This window comes from Taudactylus pleione, unplaced genomic scaffold, assembly GCF_031769625.1.
Source record: "Taudactylus pleione unplaced genomic scaffold, aTauple2 ptg000016l, whole genome shotgun sequence".
NCBI classification, from domain to species: domain Eukaryota; kingdom Metazoa; phylum Chordata; class Amphibia; order Anura; family Myobatrachidae; genus Taudactylus; species Taudactylus pleione.
The window spans coordinates 3,380,140-3,394,064 of record NW_028284418.1 but is presented as its reverse complement, the minus strand read 5'-3'; the positions used below and the strand labels follow the sequence as shown (position 1 = coordinate 3,394,064).

At 41.6% G+C, this 13,925-nt stretch overlaps 1 protein-coding gene across 2 annotated transcripts; it reads right to left on the bottom strand.

Annotated features, from left to right (window-relative positions):
- Window positions 1–307: 307 nt before the first annotated feature.
- Window positions 308–10,460, bottom strand: CCDC137 (coiled-coil domain containing 137). 2 transcript variants are annotated; one of them, XM_088474489.1, is made up of 6 exons: window positions 10,256–10,460; window positions 9,487–9,617; window positions 7,908–8,160; window positions 5,890–5,972; window positions 4,946–5,025; window positions 308–1,933 (listed from the first exon to the last, which is right to left on the bottom strand). In XM_088474489.1, exons 1-6 carry the CDS (start codon window positions 10,345–10,347, stop codon window positions 1,736–1,738), a joined length of 837 nt encoding a protein of 278 aa, XP_088330615.1. In that variant the 5' UTR covers window positions 10,348–10,460; the 3' UTR covers window positions 308–1,735. The 2 variants fall into 2 exon arrangements, with proteins under 2 accessions (XP_088330615.1, XP_088330621.1); XM_088474495.1 differs by having other exon boundaries at window positions 10,344–10,459.
- Between the last annotated feature and the right edge of the window lie 3,465 nt (window positions 10,461–13,925).

The following is a 13,925-nucleotide window of genomic DNA, read 5'->3' as shown; positions in this document are numbered from 1 at the left end:
CATACATATTTATATATTACATCATTCCAGTAATCCCCGGCACTGATGGTCTTAATCAGTCAATAACTGTTTTATCAATCCAACGTTTCAAGGGTTCTATGCCCTTTTGTCAAGGTAGCGACATGTGTATATAAAATTTTTTTTGGACGCCTGGCTAAGTCGGCTGAACCCCACCATGGGGGGGGGGCGGGGCTGCATGCACCTTTGCTATGGGGTCCCCAAACAACTAGTTACACCCCTGATACCGCAGGTGGGTGCATAGCATAGCCTTGAGTAGCCATTATTCATACAGCCAGACTGCTCCACATGCTTTTGGGAACTTTTAATGGCATCACAATCAATTTCCAGCCAACAGAATGGTGTTTACAAGCTCATACCGACAGTCTCTCCTAATTCTATTCATTTGGAGATGTTAAGTTCGATTTACAAAATTGAATGTTCATAAATGAAGGGATCCTATATTTGACTATGGGAAAACATCGATCTTTTGCCTATATTCGATTTTCAGTGAAATTCAGTTTTCTGTTCGACATTTCATTTTGGCTTTAGTAAATCTCCAGTTATCAAAATCGAATGGAATTCGAACAGAATCCAAAATCGATCTTCAATAAATATACACCCAGGAGGGATGATATTGGATCACTCTTGTTCACCCTGCGGTAAGAAGCCCATCGGCTTCTATTGGGCAACGCTATATTTGGCTGGCGTTGCCCACCGGGTCTAAGCTCCGGAAAGGTTGATAGGTACAAAAGGTCAACACTGAAATGGTCAACATTTAAAAAAAAAAACTTTTTAGGATTAGGTTTATGGTTAGGCACTTGCCGGAGGGATAGGGTTAGACACTTACCGACGGTTAGGGTGAAGATTAGGGTTTCAAAAAAATTAAAAATAAATAAAAAAACATTTGTCGACCATTTCCATGTTGACTTTCTGTACAGTCTAACTTTTGGCATGTCAACCTTTTGGTATCGACCAATTCATTGTTGACCTTTTGTATCACACCCACATATGAGAATGTGGCCAAAACTCAGAAAACTGTAGTTTTCAAAGTTTTGGCTGCATTTTCCCCTTAGCACATCTCACCCAAAGTACCAACCAATCAGCTCCTAACTCATTTTTCAAACAGCCTGTAAAGTGACAGAAATGAGCTAAGTGGTCGGTATTTCATCTCTCTCCATGGCTTAGTACGTCTACCCCAGTGACAGATAGGGATAAAAAACACACAGGAGGCACAAAGCGATCATGGGGAAGACTTATCAAACCTTCTAAAGAGGACAAGTGGAGCAATTACCCATAGCAACCAATCAGCTTCTCTCTCCATGAAAATATATTTCTGAACTATACAAGGAATACAAAATGGACTTTGTGCATACACAATATGCCGCATACATATATGATGTACCACAGAAGACTGGAATAATAAAAGTTCTGCATTTTCTGAAAAGCATCTGCTCTAATACAGCATGTAGCGTTACTTCAGGAGGCACTCAAGTGAGAGGTGCTGTGTTTTCATCGAAGGCAAAGTCCAACAAGTACTTCATTTCGTAGCTCCAGGTGTAGACCACGCTCCAGGGATAGAGCCACTGCCTCATTATCTGACCTTCACACATTACCCGCATTCAATCACGGCTCTGAAAACTACATCCAGCCTGGTAGACACATCACTCTGTGACAGTTCTTCAGTTAACTGCAATTGCGTATTATACAGTCTGCACTGAATTTATGGTTGGAGATCTCATGTATGGTGAGGTTTGGACAGTTTCATTTTGGTGGCTTGTTCCATTCTTTTCTTCTTTAGGTCACGGTAAGCTTGTACGACTCGTTCTCGCTCATCCTCTAACAGTTTCTTTCTGGCCATGGACATAGCAGGGGCATGCGACGGGCTGCTTGCTTTAGCCAAAAGCTTTTTCAAGAGAAGCTGCTTCTCTCCTGGCTAAAGAGAAAAGGGAAAAAAAAGTGCTGCTAATAGAACATGAAGGAATAATATTTGCAAGTTATATCTTAAGTCATAAGTATATTGTATAATTATGCTTCTACTATTACAGAGAAACTTCTGATGGTTTTGCCAACAGCCAGGTGGAGTGAACAATGAACTTTGCTTCAGCACTGCAAACTAATGCCAGATAAACCTAGGGAACCAGACGTTGTAGCAGCGGAAGTATGCACTGCGCACAGAGATGGCGTCACAGTTGTAAACATTACTTAAAAACAAGACCATTTTCTAACAAGGTATAGATCTTAAAACCACTTGTTTTGAGGAGGAAATTCATTTAAAATGTTTTCATGCAGCAAGAATTTCTGGCTTTCACATTTAATACACTTCAACAATTAACCATGTAGCTAGCTAATATGGTTTTCCAAAAATGTTCCCAAAATTGTCATTTAAAAAAAATAATAATGAAATTATGTAAATAAGAGCTATTTAAACCAAATTCAATATAATTTTATTAATAAATATGCAGGTTTGTTAATAAAAATCACAATGGTTAAGTGGCTCTTATTTACATAATTTGATAATGGAAAAAATTGTTTACATTAACACAAAAAAACAAATTTACAGATAGTGTGTGTATATAGATTATATAATAATTATATATAATAGGATTTTAGTACTTCCCGCTAAATCCATTGCTCCTATTCCATAGGGGACACTAGAATATATATATATATCTAACTACATAATATACATAGTTATAATATATGTATATTATATCTGTCTACCCTTAAGCATCCTCCCTACCAAAGTGATAGGCTCCATGGAAGGAGAAAGTGAAGTCTCAAGTAGATAACTGGATAGGGAGGTAAACCCAGCTATACAACCCAGTAACATGAGAGTACTCCTATATATAAAATTCATAGGTTTGTTTATTTGGGCAGAACTTTGTCCCGGGAAGCCTGTTCTGGTCCTTCCACTGAATGGATTTGGATGACATCACATACTAAAACTTAATAACTTGAAGATACACCACTGCACAAATTGGAATGAAACCAACACGAGGTGGTCCAGTTGGATCCTGGCCAGGTAGAACTTTGACTCGGGGAGCCGGTTCTGAGCCTTCCATAATAAAATATACCTAGATCCATATATAAAACTAGTGTGTAGTACAGCCAAATTATCTACTGAGAGAGAAGAGAGGCCCAGCAGAACAGTACAAAGCATAATAATGTCTACGGCATGCGGTCAATATCCAGAGCGATGGGATTCCAGCGTTCAGAATGCCGACACCGGAATCCAGACACTTGTCAGAATCCCGGGGCCAGCATCCTGACCGCCGGAATCCTGAAGGTAAGTAGCAGGGTTGGGGGGGGGAGGTAGTCGTAGGCACTAGGCGGAGGGTTAGGTTTAGGGTTTCGGGAAGGGGAGGTTAGGGTTAGGCACTAGAGGGTTAGGGTACCGACCAACAACGTGTCCCCTTTCAGGATTCCGGCGTCAGGATTCTGACCGCCGGGATCCCGAACACCAGCATCCCGTACCCAACCCCTGTCTAGCACTCACAAAGAAATACATAGTGGAAGCAGAATAACTCACTAATGTGAATGACATAATAGACATTAATACTAAAATTCACATAAGGAAGACATGTGATGTATGTAGGATTATAGCAAGCCCCCCCCCCCTCCTCCAAGAAAGGACAGAGACAGCGTTTGTTAGAAAATGGTCATCATTCTTGTAGGAGGAATAGGGAATGTCAAACAAAGTCCTAACCCCCAGGGAGTAATTCGATAAAACCTCTCGCCCATAAGAATGGAAAGATTAAGTATAGAGTTGAAATATCTACAATACTGCATCATACATCTACCTGTGTGAGAATGTGAGCATCCTTGCTGTCTTATGCACACACAGTGGTGATTACCTATAGTGAAGTGTTCCAGTACCGTTATTTTTGTGGGACGTTCACCTATATTCCTCAAAGCCCCTGCACATGGCGTCATTGAGGATTTTATATCATCTCCTAACATTTTTCAGTTCTTGATTTAATTGCATATCATAAAGATCCCAGATACCTTAAGACAGCCAGGTTTGGTCTTAAATTATCTTTATAACACTGCCTCCATAGGGATAGAACATAAGGCATGTTCCCTACAGCTTACACTGCAGGAGCCTATCACCTCAGGAGGGAGGATGCTAAAGGCAGAGAGAGAGATATAGATATATTTTTTTTCCTCCACTGGCGAGCAGGTGGGGGTGGGGTCTGGAGGAGTGTGTGGGAGAGTTGCCTACTCTTCGGGAACGTCCCAGCCTTTCCGGGAGAGTAGGCGAGCATGCACTAAAGGGGCATTTGTTGTCTGAAGGGCATTTCAGGAGCATGACTTGTGCTCTGATGGCATGTTGGGGTATGTGGGGTGGTCTGATGGCATAGGGGGCATTTGGGGTGTTGAATGGGAAAGATTTAAATATTACATATAATACCGTTCTACACATTAGCGCCCACAATTCACAACATGCTACACAGCTGCAGTGACGCATTGAAAACAAAATTTTGCTTTTCAAAATTACAAAATGTGCCCTCCTCAGTGATCAGAACCTTACCCAAAAATATCCTAGAGTGAAGACTAGATGATTACATCACGTGAATGACCGATAATCATGAAGTTTTGTTTTTAATATAAAGTAATGCGAATGGGTCTGAGTGAACTCAGGAAAGCAGTGGAGAGATGCAGGTTTTGTCTGTAACACACACAGGCAAAAAGAAACATCCTCCAAGTGACTTCCACAATATTTCCATTTATCTCTATTCCCTATGGTACTATGCAGTGAACATTTAGATAACAAATATAAATAGTTACAGTAAATCTAACTTAACAGGACAAAGGTTTAGGTTTCTGGAGACATCAGAATCCTTAAAATAAGTTATTGTTAAAGTCAGGGCGGTACATTACACATAAAAGATGTTGGGTTCCACAGTACAGAGTGCTATTTATTACACATGCACAAACTCTTTACCTTAGTTACAGGGACGCTTTTCCTAGGCTTAACGGTGAGAGCTGGCGGTTGCATTACCACTTCCCCAAACAGCACTGTATCTGTACAAGAAAGATGGAGCTAGGTCACGCCGTAGAATTGACTTTAGATAAAAACAATACAGTGTTCTCCCCAGAATTATTTTTAAAGCCAGGTGGGGGACTGCAGACAACAGAGGACCCATTAATGACCTGGGGAGAACACTGATGATATGAAAGAAATTAGGTAACTCAATTATTTTAATATTTACATTTTCTTGTTATTTAAAAAGGGATTTAGACCACGGAGAAGATATATTTTGATTTTAATTAAATACATTGCCCTTTGTCATATGATTTGATTTTTACAGTGGCAGAAGTGGTAGGTTACAAGGCCACAAGCGCTATAGTCAATGCGTTCTGTGTCTATGTTTAGACATTGTGAATTTATTTACCGACATCTGCACTAATTCTTACAGCGGGCAGGTTTACTTTTTCGTTTTAACTCTTGATGCTAGAGGTCAGTGCCAAATTCTAGCTATGGGGTGGCTAAGTTTTTATGCATTTTTCAGTAATAACTATTCTCTGCTCTGCCAAAGCAAATGTTGCATATACTGTATATTTTCCCACAGGACAGACTGGGCTTTTTTGGCACCATGATTGAGTAAATATCTTTATATTTGTACGTCAAAAAAAATTAAAAAGTAGAAACAATGTACTTTTTACAATACTTCGCTTTGATTGTTTTACAAAATTAATTCAACCCATGACTTCTAATATTCCCACACTGGATGTGTGGAAGTTTTCCTCCCAGCTGAAGTTCTAAACTGTGGCGACAGCACTGGCACTAAAAGGGTTAATATCTATTTTGGCTATGCATTAGGTTACATGTAAACTTATTATGATATTAGTAGACACAAAACATAAAATATGCTTCATGAACTTTACCTTTGAACAAGTCTTGTTCTAAACGAGTTTCTTTATTTTCCTCTTTCTTCTTCAAAACTTTATCTAATCGCCTTCGGTCAAAGCTATAAAACAAACACAATTATACAGTTTTAATTAATAATAAATAAAAAAATATATATATATATATATAAATATAATGTTTTATATACACAAACACACACATACAATTTACTATAACTATTAGGGATGTACAGAATTCCTATTGATCACAGCATTGGATGCTGTCCAGTCCCCCATAAAGGGTTGGGTATGCCTATCCCCCCCCCTGCCCCCCGCAGCCTAACCCTAACCACCACTGGCCCCCTCCCCCTGCAGCCCAACCCTAACCACCCCTGCCCCCCCTCCCCCTGCAGCTTAACCCTAACCACCCCTGCCCCCCCTCCCGCCGTAGCCCAACCCTAACCACCCCTGCCCCCCCTCCTCCCGCAGCCCAACCCTAACCACCCCTGCCCCCCCTCCCCCCGCAGCCTAACCCTAACCACCCCTGCCCCTCCTCCCCCCGCAGCCTAACCCTAACCACCCCTGCCCCCCCTCCCACCGTAGCCTAACCACCCTGCCCCCCCTCCCGCCGTATCCTAACACCCTAACCACCCCTGCCCCCCCTCCTCCCGCAGCCTAACCCTAACCACCCCTTCCCCCCCTCCTCCCGCAGCCTAACCCTAACCACCCCTGCCCCCCCTCCCCCAGCAGCCTAACCCTAACCACCCCTGCCCGCCCTCCCCCTGCACCCTAACCACCCCTGCCCCCCCTCACCCTAACTCTTTCTCTAACCCCCAATACTCACCATCAGGATCGCAGTCGTCAGGATTCTGACCGCCAGCATTGTATCCCCAGAATGCCGACTTCATCCCCCCCAATACAGGCATATTATAGGGAGGCTACCAGGGTTTGCTATAGGTGCATTTAAAACCCTGAGCTATGCAGCTATCCCATACACTAGAAAACAGTGACATCCCCGAGATAGTAAATATTTAAAAGTCTCAGGGCCATATTCAATTAGGCTGCGAAAACCCGTTAACAACATTTTCGCCATTTTCGCTTTTCCCCGTATTCAATTTCAAAGACTTCGCAGGTGCGAAAAGTCTTTGCCAAAATTCAGGGATAAGTATTCACCATCGAATAGGTGGCAAAAAAAAAAAAAAGTGCAGAATTGGGGTTTTGGGGTACAAACTAAAAAAAAAAAAAAAAAGTACCCTGCACCCCTTGGACTGTCCCTCAAAGGTATTGTGTGTCAAAAATAAACTAAAAAAGTTCAACAGGACACCCCAAAAAAATTAACTTTCGTTTTGGGGGCAAACAAAAAAGATTTGGGGGACAAACGTCTAAACTAGCGAAATAGGCTCAGGGAGGTCCCCAAGTATGCCCCAGGTGTTTTTTTTTTTATGCGGTTCTTTGCAGCAGGTGGATTTTTAATAGTACACTTTAGGGACGTAAAAATATGCTTGCACCCATTTTCATGTACTCCAAATTTGATTGCACTAGTTATTTTCCCCCCAAAATGTTGCTAAATGCTATTCTTCACCACTTTGTCAAAGACCCATAAAAGCACCTGTAGAGACTGTTTAAAGACACCAAATACCTTTAGCAGGGCTTTTCGGGGGTACCCATAGTGATCCCCCATGTTAGTGCATCTTTTGGGGGGTGACAGGCTGATTTAGCCAAAAGTGGCTTTTCGCTACTTACCTTTTCGTCGGGTCCTGTTTTCGCTGATTCCAAATTGAATATGGGGATACGCGGCCGATACTTTATCCCCAAGAGAAGCTCAGATGGAAAAAGTTCTGCGACGGACTTTTCGTCACAAATTGAATATGGCCATTAGATTCCTAGGGAAATTATGACCTGCATTCTCATGAACATTCAAGCCACACAATGGCTCCCTAAACTGTGTGCAGGCTACACCTATTCTTTAAGTTAACTTCTATTTATTTTTTTAAACAAAGACAAATTAATATTTGCATTTCATTTTTTTTTTTAAATCCCTGTTCAGGGCAACATACGCTTTCTTCTTTTGAGACTTCTCCTTTTTAGCGCCCTCCTCCTTGGTGCCCTCCTCCTTAATGATCTCCCCCTTATCATCCACATCCTGCTCTGGGAGACGGTCCGGTTGGTTTTTGCTAAGGAACATGACATGCTGAGTTTCTTGGTTCATACGATGTAGATAGGCACCTTCCGATTCATGCTTCCTTCTCTTGAACTTGGGGACCTGAATAACTGTCTGTAACTCTTCATTGTGTGGCCCTTGCTTTGGTGCTGAAATTAAGTTTTTCAAAATCACAACTTTAACAGAACATTTAAAAGAAAACCTTACATGCAACAGAAATTTAAAAAAAAACTCTAAGGAAACAAGGTATCAAACCTTCTAAAGAAGACAAGTGGAGAAGTTGCCTATAGCAACCAATCAGCTCATAGCTATCATTCTATAGAAACAAAATAAAGAGTGGTCCAAAGAGCGCTGTCCCTTTTCAGAGTAACCAAATGAGTTTTCTGGCAACAATTTGTAAATAAAGTCCAGTGTTCTCAATAAACAGAAAAACGGAGAAGAAATTATCTGTTACTGAATTCACTTTTCCAACTGAATCCAGATAAAATTACAGCATAAAAGTTTTACACAAAGCTCTCAAAAGGAATGGAACACAGGTAACTCCCCTCTCTCTCAGTCCCCGGACTGAGTAGAGACAGAGATACCTACACCAGATGGTAATGGTTGGTCCACATCCATAAAGAGTTTTCCCTTCACAACCAACGCGTTTCGGACCGGTTAGTCCTTCCTCTGGACGGTTGGTTGTGAAGGGAAAACTCTCTATGGATGTGGACTGACCATTACCATCTGGTGTAGGGATCTCTGTCTCTACTCAGTAATTTTATCTGGATTCAGTTGGAAAAGTGAATTCAGCAACAGATAATTTCTTCTCCTTTTTTCTGTTTAATGAGAACACTGGACTATACGTACAAATTGTTGCCAGAAGACTCATTTGGTTACTCCGAAAAGGGACAGCGCTCTTTGGACCACTCTTCTTTTTGCTCCTATAGAATGCGAACTGCATTCTGAAACGCATACATTTGGGACAAAAGTGCGAGGAAGGGAGCTTTGCCATGTGTCTCCCCCACCAGCTCTATGTGGCTAATCTCTTCAAGTGCAGAGACCAGCTGTAGCAGAGGGTACTGATCCTCCACACATGCGCTCTGCATGTATAGAGGAGGAGGAGGAGTAATTCCCCCTGGAAGTAGGGGAGGAATTTACTTTCAGTGAGGGAAGGGCCCCAATAATGTAATTTGATGCTGAGGGGGTAAAATAATAGTAAGAATAAAATGACACTGGTCCCAGGGGAAAAGGAGGGGTTCAAACAACAGGGGTTGTTGGGTTATAAAACAGTGTTTCTTTTACTACTAAGGGGGTGTTGTGGGGTACTGTTAATAGGATCTATGACCACAGGGGGGGTACCTCTTGCAGCAACACATGAATTTAGAAAACATTTACCTTACAAGTGGCTCCACTGTGTAGCAAATGGGGTTTTTAAGTTAAAAAAAAAAAGTTTCATGTGACCAAACACCAATGCAAAACAAAAGCCATCTCACCTGGCATTCGCTTCTTCTTTTTTCTTGGCTTGTTCATATCCATCCTACTCTTCATGATTTCACGGAGCTTGAATGGGATTTCCTGGCTATCCAAGTCTTTTGGTCTAGAATTCATCATCTTTTTTTCATGTCTGAAATCAAATATTTTTAAAACCTATAATTAATAATAATTGGCCTATGGCACAAAGCGCTTACTATGTATAGGCATAGTCTGGAGTTATTTTACAAATTGATATTAAAGGAATAAAAAAATGTATCTATGTCCTGATCAGAAATACCACTTATATAAAAGATGCATAATGCTTTGTTTTTAATAATTCAATGAGCCAATAGATTACTAGAATAACTATTATTTTAAAAGTTCACAATGAGATGGTTCCAGAACTTTATATATGCAGAAAATAGGGTCAGAACTTGGAGGAGTTGGGCTCAGTTCTCTTACTGACGCGTGACAATGAACAGGATTAATTTAAGACATACGTTCTGATTTAAGAAGTACAGGTGCAGGAAAGATACTGGGGGGAGATGTATTAAAGCTTCTAAAAAGTGGACAAGTTGCCCATAGCAACCAATTAACTTCTGCTTATCATTTTATAGATAGTACCTGATAATCCTAGCTAGAAGCTGATTGGTTGCTATGGCCAACTTCTACACTCTCTAGGTTTGATACATCTCCCCCACTATAAATAACACGTCCTGGATATTAGTATACAGGTTTCCCAGTATGGGATCACCCGTGGCAATTACTCCTTCAGCATAAGCTACAGACCTGCGAAGCTGCCCTGCGCCCGCACCGGGACGAGAGGAACCTGCTCCTGCCGCCGGTTTAACCCCCCGCTTCTTCGGTTGATTCTTACCCATCGTCACACGTGTGTGCGGTACACACAGGGGAAACGTCCGGCTCCGATATTATACGTCATCGCGACAATTCCCATTTCCCCGGCCTTGCCTGTAGCTGGCATAGGTCAGGGACGTCACCAGGGGCCAGTTTTGACGCTGGTAAAACAGCAGAGACGCGTTGCAGGTTGCTTCCGTCTTCAATGACAGACAGGGATCATGCACTGAGTGAGATCTAACAAGAGGGGGGAATCAGGACTTATGCTCCATCCTGGACAATATACAGTATTACTATGGTACGATTCTGGGACTGGAGAGGGAAAATGATGCCTAGCTGTGTTCTTTATTATAAAGGGAGTGAATTATTTGTGTGCATATATTTAGAATATTTGCAGGTTTGAACGAGTTATGGTGAAAGATGTCATAATTTCAATCCCCACTGCCCTTCTTTCAGATCCAAGCTGTCATTTATGTGATGCTCTACTGAAGTTTTCCTGGGGTGGCTCTATAAAGAGTCAGTGATTCATAAATGCAATATAATAATAGCCTCTCTGTAATATTGTAAATGGTAGTATTTGGTGTTTATTACTGGGCATCGTAATCCATGTCACTTCTACATTTGTATATAAAAGTGCAGAGATCTGCAAATGTTTGTCTCCAAACACAAACAAATGTTTGTTTTCCCTAATAATTTGTATTTTTTTATAATATTTTATTGAAATAAAATTGTATAGCTGTCCTATATTTATACATAGTTCATTGTTATTTATTACAGAAGCTGTTAAATTCCATTCTTAGAAGACTGCCCTGTTTCTCCTCTTCAGCGTCAGTCCTAAGTGCTGGAAAAGGAACTTCTGCTGGCAAGTGCATAGGAAGCATTAATAAAGAAGGATCTATGGAGAGCCACAACTCTACCAGCCTTGTGACCAGTATTGCATTACAGAATGGGCAATCACCCCTCCTAGACTCTCAGACTATTAATGGGCCACCACTTCCACAACCTCCCACCCATTGCTGTATGAGTGGGTGCCATAACTGTGTGTGGATTGCCTATGCAGAGGAACTGCTGGAACTCTATAAAGATGGAGGAGAGAGAGCTCTAAGTGCCCTGGATAAGCAAATAGACGACGAGAATATTAAGATGTTCATAAAGATGGAAATACGATTCAGAATAAAAAACAACGCTACCTAAACAAACATAATCAGCTTTGCAGGAACTTAATAGAATGCACTTAGCTATGGTATATTTATCTTCCTATGTATGAGGTACTGAATGTGGACATGTCCCCAACATATAGTCGGAGAAGCCATTTTGTAGCTTGAACCAGCATTTAGCCTATCAGTTTGGTAGAAACCAATGATATCACTGATGCTCTGTCTTAATTTTCAAGAGGCCCTGATAATGCCGAAAAGGACACCTCCACTATGCGTATGACTTGTGTGCTTTAATGCGCTCCCAGTTTGGACAGTTTGCAATTGCTCTGTAGTGTTTGGGAGGATCATAACCTAAGTCTTTGGACCTAAAAGTCTGCTAACATGCCATCTGGAGTGGACGACAAAGGTCTTCTATTTACAAAACTATTGTCTACTATAATATAGTCAGATTTTAATATTTGTATATTGACTGACTGAAAGAAAGTAGTAATTTATTTATTACCAGTTATTTATATAGTGCACACATTACGCAGCACTTTACAGAGAGAATATTTGCCCATTCACATCAGTCCCTGTCCCAGTGGAGCTTACAATCTAAATTCCCTAACACATGCTCACACACTTACACAATATGGTTAATTTTGTTGGGACCCAATTAACCTACCAGTATATGTTTGGAGTGTGGGTGGAAACTGGAGCACCCTGAGGAAACCCACGCAAGCACAGGGAGAATATACAAACTCCGCACAGTTAGGGCCATAGTGGGAAACTAACCCACAACCTCAGTGCTATGAGGCAGTAATGCTAACCATTACACCGTCTGTGCTGCCCTAGTAATAATAGTTGGCCCAAAGCTGATTAACACTTAGAAAGAAATGTATGTAAAAGTCCCGTGCGTCACACAGAGAATCACCCAGTAGATTTTTTGAGTGTACACATATATGCTTTCTCGTATTTAAAGAGACATAGTGAAAATATTATTTATTATAAAAGTATTGTACGGTTTGTACTGTTCTTCTTTCTGAAAGTAAAATAGGTTTACACCCGTGTCTGTGGGTTGTGTTACACAAAAGTAATAGCTTCATATTTCCATTTTGTATTTGGCTGTTACTGTTATTTGGCTGTCTATGTGCTATATTCCACCTTTACTGGGAATAGTTAATATTGCAGCACAAGAACTAACTGTCCTTTGTTTCCCACAGTCAATCTGTTTCCAAAGCCTGTTAATTACATCTCAAAAACATATCCAGAATGCGCCAATATCTTATACAAGAAACTAAATACTGTAATTCATGCACTCATTATCTCCTGCATTGATTATTGCAATAGTCTCCTTACTGGCTTTTCCCAAAGCAGACTTTCACCCCTCCAGTTTATTATGAATGCAGCTGCAAGGCTGATCTTCCCTGCTAGACGTTCTTCTCCTGCTGCTCCGCTCTGTCAGTCCCCCCGATGGTGATCGACAGCTCGCACCGTTTTGTAGGCGGAGTGGGGGGTGGCTGGCCAAACTGAGGCGTTTCCAAAGGAAATTGTGATGTCAGTGGTGAGCTTCCGGCTCTAATAGAGCCGAAAGCTCACTTAGGCTTGCAGTAGACGAGACCCTACCACAAGGGTCTCGTCGCAAGCCCCGATGGTAGCGATGGTCTTGACCATCGCGGCCATCAACCTGGCCGCTCGCTAAAGCTGTGGGTGGTCACCCACAGCCTAGCGAGCGGCCAGGAGGCTCTGAAAATAGAAGCGGCCGCCCTCATTCAGAGCGCGCGCTCGCATTTTGCGAGCAGCTCTGAATGAGGTCCCTAGGCCCGTTTTCAATTTGAGGCGAAAAGCCGGAATCCGCGGAAAAGTTTTCGCCGATGACGTCATTTCGCCAGGCAGAAAAGTATCGCTGTATTCAATTTGAAAGACTTTCTGCCTAGGCAATGTAATAGGCGGAAAAGTATCGCCTATGAATAGCAGGCGGAAAAAAGTGCAGAATTGGGGTTTTGGGGTGCAATATTGTGGGAACCCCCGTGCAGCCTTCAGACAGTCCCCCAAAGGTAAACTGCGTCAAAAATAAAAAAAAAAACACTTAAGGACTCCCCAAAAAATCACTTTGAATTTGGGGGCGAAAAAAAAAATGTTGGGGTACAAAGTTAAAACCTAGCGAACTAGACTCTGGGGGGGTCCCCAAAGTATGCCCCAGGTGTTTTTTTTTATTGCAGAAGTTTGCGGCAGGTGAATTTCTCACAATTTATTCAACTTAACTTTAGCAACTTTAAAATATGCTGACCCCCATTTTCAAGTACCCCAAATTTGCTGGGATAAGTTATTTTCTGCAAAAAAACTCCAGAATACTATTCTGCACCACTTGTACAAAGACGCTATTTAGCAGCTATTGAGCCTGTTTAAAAACACCAAATACCTTCAGCAAGCCAAATCAGGGGTAACCATAGTGCACCCCCAGGACA

Excerpts from the sequence above, each read along its gene's own strand:
- CCDC137 (XM_088474489.1), bottom strand. The coding sequence starts at position 10,347 with ATGGGTAAGAATCAACCGAAGAAGCGGGGGGTTAAACCGGCGGCAGGA. Across the intron at positions 9,618-10,255 it reads GGCGCAGGGCAGCTTCGCAG|ACATGAAAAAAAGATGATGA; the intron begins GTCTGTAGCTTA and ends ATTTGATTTCAG. Across the intron at positions 5,026-5,889 it reads AGAACAAGACTTGTTCAAAG|ATACAGTGCTGTTTGGGGAA; the intron begins GTAAAGTTCATG and ends TTTCTTGTACAG.